The sequence below is a fragment of the Rhodamnia argentea genome, chromosome 10 (assembly GCF_020921035.1).
Source record: "Rhodamnia argentea isolate NSW1041297 chromosome 10, ASM2092103v1, whole genome shotgun sequence".
In the NCBI taxonomy this organism is placed as follows: domain Eukaryota; kingdom Viridiplantae; phylum Streptophyta; class Magnoliopsida; order Myrtales; family Myrtaceae; genus Rhodamnia; species Rhodamnia argentea.
Window position 1 is genome coordinate 24,993,030 of NC_063159.1, and position 6,030 is coordinate 24,999,059.

The window sequence follows — 6,030 nt, forward strand, 5'->3', positions numbered from 1 at the left end:
ACAAACTTTTCACAACATCCTTAATAAGAAATCCCACGAGTTTAATTAATATACATTTGCTTCTCTACATTAAAATATCTACTTATTAGTTTGGGTTTTTTGATGCTATAAACCCAATTTAACAAAAATTAACAGAGAGTAAATTTATTATAGATGTATTAATTTAGGGTTTTTGGTGGTCAAAAAATTAGTTTAGAATAAACTTATCATAAATGCACCAATTTGAATTTTTTGTGGTCAAAAAATGAATTTATGATAAATTTGTCACAAGTGTACCAGTTTGTAATTTTTCTTCATGATATTATCCTAAATAAATAAAAAAATTCCAGTTTCAGTATCATAAAACGAAAATAATTTTCATCTTCATTTTTTAAATTTTCTTAAGAAACATACTTGGTCAGTTAAAATGCAAATTTTGCATTGACATTAAAAATTAAAAGATGATCGTACACCATGGAAATACTGAAGGGACTTTCTTTGATATCCCAAACTCCTGGTTTCTCTTTTGACTTTCGAGCATAGCTCCTTGTTTTTGTTCGAAAATAGTTTCAACATGATGAAAACCCATCTTCAAAACCGCATAATTCTCAAATGAAAATGAAAACAGACACTGCGCCCACTCAGAACACCGACCAGATTGATCACACCCACTTCGCCGAGTCAAACTCAAGGTGCCAATTTCGACCAAAAAAAAAAAAACACTAAGGTGACTATGCAATCATAGATTTACGTCTACAGTCGTATATGTACAGTATGTTTCGCAAGTCATAAGAAACAGAACTTGCAAAAAGAGAACAAGGCGGCTTTCCTGCAACTAAAAGAGATTATCTTGAATAGCATTCCGAGGGATTCTAATCAACCGACAAACTTTACATTATTTGACTCATAAAGAAAATACTGATGCATCAGATGTCATTTACGTTTCTTCTATTGAATACATGATCACAAATAAATCAGAAAATAATCTGCAAACTTCCACCATGGTTTTACCAATCAATGCCTAGTTCTCTTGAAAGGAAGAGTTTGTTTATGTAAAGAATGACAGGTTCTGAAGCAACAACGTAGTCCTGCATATGAGTCTTCGCCGAGTTCTCTGCAAGAAGAATCATTGGGTTGAGAAAAAAGCCACCCCCATTGAAGCAGAAGGGGCAGTGCATCACATTTCAGATTTAACTTACTACAGTTTCGTACCCTCATTCAATCCTTTTGTTAGTTATCTTCATTTACTCAATCTGGCCCTTTTACTAACATGAAAACCATCACACTACTCCTCAAAGATAGGCAATCTAGAGTACATATTGCCTTCGATATGCACCAGCATTCGTAACACTAAACTTAACATTGCATCGTTCCACTACTGAATGTATCTTGTGACTTCGTACGACATATTATCCATAGCGAAATTCTAATTCCAGAAAATACACCTTGATAGTAAGTTTATAATTTGAGAGTCAGAAGTGGTCTCTCAGTTATGCTCAAACCTACTATTTAGTCTATCTATCTTCTTTAATGCATACAAGATTAGACTTATTCCAACTGCACGATCAAGTACCAAAAGAAGCCTCCACATATTTGGAATTTTGAGTCTGGTGCAAGTGGCAGCAACAAAGCATTTTCTTCAAAGAAATGCACCTAAGTCGATCGCCATTCTCTCTCTCTCTCTCTCTCTCTCTCTCTCTCTCTCTCTCTCTCTAACAAAACATCCTTAAAAGATCTTAATTTACTTAATTTATGACACACGTGGAATAGCATTCAAGTTTTGCTAAAGTGGCGAAGCTAATTGTTTGCAACAACACGAAGCGGGTTCCAATCTCACTCTACTCTCGACATATCATTAAAAATTCACCAGATCTTGTCAAATCAAGTTGACCAGTTGAACTGGCAAACCCAGTTTTTGACTAATTGCAATCTAGAAGATTTATTCATGAGAACCAAACCTAACCAGGTTCCCATACCCAATGGCACCAAAAGGTCCATTCTGATAATAAAAAAAAAGCCATGATACTACCTTTTGGACAATCTGGTCGCTGAGAACTGCAGGCTATTAGCAAAACACCAAACCTTCTAAAAAAATACATGTACAACTCAAACAGATACAAATTCTCAATAATAGTGTCTTCATAATGTTTTTCCCTTTTTTTGACCAAGAGTGTCTTAATAAGATTGATATTGAGAGGAGACCATCGCAATCTCTTTTTAGTAAATTATTCAGCCCGTGCACTTACACAAGTTATATCAAAGACAAACTATGATCATAAGCAGCACTAATCATGTCATCCGCCTTCCATTCTCGAAACACAAGTAAATCTCACATGTCCCTTCATCCCTTAGGCAGACAAACTCACATACCGAGGAGACACACAAGAGCAAATGAGGGAGACCACACATGTGGACATATACCGGGGCTATCCCCAAAAAGAAAAACACTTGGACAAGGCCAAGGGCATATAGGATTCCCCAAGAGAGAGCACATGGGGAAACAAAAATGCACCGGAGATGTCTTGTCTTTTGATCATTGTCCCTATAGGATCAATGAAACTCTTAAAGCATTTGATGATGTGAGAAATTATAATTTTCCATACCCTGTATGATCCAGAAGTCTTTTCTTTATAGGACAAGTAATACCAATTTGGTGTAATGCCATACTGGCGACAAAGCATACTCACTAAAATGGCCTTTTTCCTCTCCCAAGACCAGTTAGACCTATGAATTATCAGGTCCCAATAAATTGCAAAAAGAAGAGAAAAACAATGCGATGTTGTTATCCCAGAGATTGTGATTTGCTGATCAAATGACTGAGACTGATGCTCCAGCACTCGATGGCATATATGATTATCATACGTGTTTTCTAGCTATGCATCTACAGTTTAAGAGTAATGACATACTTGCACTGGATGCTAGAGCTTCCGATGGTAATCCACATCTTTGCATCATATGCTTCTTGCTCTTTCCAAATTAAGACAATGTTCAATTTCTTGCCGGAACTCGCAAATAATTAGCCAGAAAATTTAAAGCCGGTTGTGCTATCTTCTATATTGACATTATTTCTTTAAGCACTTCATAATTGATCAGAGCAGATGATATGTTAATACCAATTCTATGCACCTATTTTCTTCCTCTACCCAGAAAGAGTAACGTAAGATAGCATAATGGCTCCAAAATCAACGGATTGACATCAAGATAATTGATGTTGGAAAGAAATGTTAGAAACAGAAGAACTAACCAGCACTCCACACAACATGGTCTACGTATCTCTGGGCAATTTCCCTAATTGTTCTGACAAAATAAATAGAAGAGGGAAGGGAGGAAGGAAATATACAGAGTTACAAATACAGACAAACTCACCATCCTCATTGAGTTTCTTCAATAACTGTGCCTTCGTGGGAAGGGCATACATCCCTGCAGCTACAGCTTTCCTAATAGCCCACCCATGGTGAGGAGCAAAAACCTGTGCGTAAGCCTTGGAGGCAGGATCCCTCAAGGAGTTCCCCCTACCAAAAAGATTAATAAATCATAAAGATGACCCATAACAACATATAAAAGCAATGTCAAGTGCATCACTAGAAACAAGCTAATGAGGACAAGCCAACAGATACAAAACATTTTCACCCACTATTTAGTTCCAATCCTTCCAAAACTCCATAAACAGACATCCTTCCTTATTTCATGTCTTCTTCATCCTCCTCTCATTGTGGTGTCCCTACTGCAAAACTACAGCTTTTAGAGACATATTGACAAGACATATCCCGTGTCTAAACCACTTAAAATGAGTCCCTCCCATCCGATCCTTGATCAATGCACCAACTTTCATTAGAGACACGCTCTCTCCAACTTTGATGTTCTTAAATCTTAACTTTTGCATTTGGTTTTCCCAAGAGATCAGAACTTCATCAAGTCTAGTGAAAAAATATTTTCCTTTGTTAACTCATTAAATAGTATCTTGACTAGAGTTTGAGCCCATTGTTAGGCAGGGCACGACCCAAATTATATCCCAATCGGACCAGAAAATGAGACAACCCATTATCAGTTTCCTGTTTCAAAGGTTCCAGCTGCTGTGGAGACCTTAGATCTAGGCCTCAGGGCAGTGCGAACCCAAACCAGTTCCTACCTTACAGTCAGTTAATAGACCGTTTGGGGGTTCAACATTTTGTTGCATTTAACCTGATGGTACAATATACGCAGTATAAAATAGGCGTACAGGAGATCTTGGTTGAGAAGACATCCGTTACTGTAATCTCCTCCAAGCACATCTATGAAATCCACCCTATTGATGTTGATCACATTGACATGACCACATACCTATATTTTTTTGTGTTTGCTGCTTCAACCATAACATCGTGCAACCATTGCAAGACATGCATATGGAGACTTTCCACCACAGTTTTTTGAAAGATAATTCATCATTCCCTCACCCATTCTCAACTTCGGGAAGTTTTCCTCCTCTCCCCAAAATTCTCACTCTGTTGTTAGGATGTGGCTTTCTGGGCTTCATGAAATTGTGTTCAGGTTGAAAATGGACTAAATAAGGATGATGGAAAGCTTGAGCAAAAGATATAACACAATTTGAGTTTTCCTTTTCCCGCCACTTAACATCATTAAAAGTCCAGGAAACACACAATTGCTAACTTGCCACAGTTATATGCAAAGATGTACCACAGAGAAAGATGAACTTCATTTACATACTCTGATACGAGAATTTGTTCAAAGAGTACCCTGACCATGTCCAGGCCACGCTTCACCCTCAGAAGATTTCTCGAATGGCTACCTGCTTTCCTGACGCAGTTCATTTCCATATCATGATCCAGCAACCCCTGCAAGGTCATCATTGACTTGGATGCATTTGCCAGATCATGAACCTGTTTTTCACAAGGAAAAGGAAAAATTTCAGAAACGGGCCCTAACAGCAAAATGATCATCCTCACGTAAATGGTCAATCAGAATATTAAAATTTGGAAAAGGCAAACTGTGCAAATTGTAAAATCAAAACAAGAAGGGTGATCAGCAAATCCCTATTTAAGTTACAGGATCACAGGAAGACAACCTGAAGCTGGTCATTAGGAACAGCTCCTCACATTAACAAAGCAAGAGTATTCCCAGGCCATCAGAATCCGTTTAATCATAAGTACTCATCAACTATCAACTCAGCCATCAAGCCATGATGCTACTCACGCTTACATAACCAAAGAATTTTCAACTCAATGATTGGAGGGAGTCGGGGAAAAGAATCTATCACGCGCGTAAGCCGCAGCCCTCGGAATCGAATAATACCTTGGCGACGTAATCCATCTCGGCGAACTTGAAAGCGATGCCGAGGCAGCCGAAGAGAGGGGACACGAGAGAGCAGGCATGAGAGAAAGGCGCGACCTCGACGTCCGCCGTCTGGGAGTCCGCGGCCGCCGCGAGCTCCTTGAACGACAGCGCGATCTTCCTAAGTGGCTTGTCGCCGTCGCGTAGCTCGGCCATTGATCGGAATCGGCAATCCGATCGAGCACAGCCCTCGCTCTCTGTCTCCCTCTAATTCGGAATTTCGGGTGCAGAGCAGTGGGGAGACCTCTTGGATTCTTTGCCGTGCGTGTGCGATGACAATCTTAGGCAAGGAGAAAAAGCGGGTTCTCTTCTCCTGTGACGTCACTCGATTGATTGGTCTGGCCAATTTATAATGCCTTCAACTACGAAAGACCGAATCTTCGGCGCATCCTTACAAATGTTCTTCGGGCTTGTTATAAATATATTAATAACATGTAGACACTTCTTCACCTTTTACCATTTCATCTTCCAAGGTATGTTATAAATACATTGATGTATATTGATATGGATTGATGTTTCACTTTTCACATTCCATGAGTTAATATTTGTTTCCACTTCTCTCTTACATTCTTCTCTCATATTATATTTTCAAGTTCACTTTGTATTTCTGAGTTGATTTCAAATATCACCGTTTATTTTTACAACACGTTATCAGCACGAGCCGGTTAGAATCTTAGATATCACTCAAAGTAACACATCTTTACCTCTTCATTAACTAATATC

The 6,030-nt window shown here is 38.7% G+C and overlaps 1 protein-coding gene across 1 annotated transcript; it reads right to left on the minus strand.

The window, feature by feature from the left end:
• Positions 1 to 804: 804 nt before the first annotated feature.
• Positions 805 to 5,639, minus strand: LOC115735098 (accelerated cell death 11). The gene is made up of 4 exons (XM_030666178.2): positions 5,269 to 5,639; positions 4,684 to 4,856; positions 3,346 to 3,491; positions 805 to 1,093 (listed from the first exon to the last, which is right to left on the minus strand). Exons 1-4 carry the CDS (start codon positions 5,461 to 5,463, stop codon positions 987 to 989), a joined length of 621 nt encoding a protein of 206 aa, XP_030522038.1. The 5' UTR covers positions 5,464 to 5,639; the 3' UTR covers positions 805 to 986.
• Between the last annotated feature and the right edge of the window lie 391 nt (positions 5,640 to 6,030).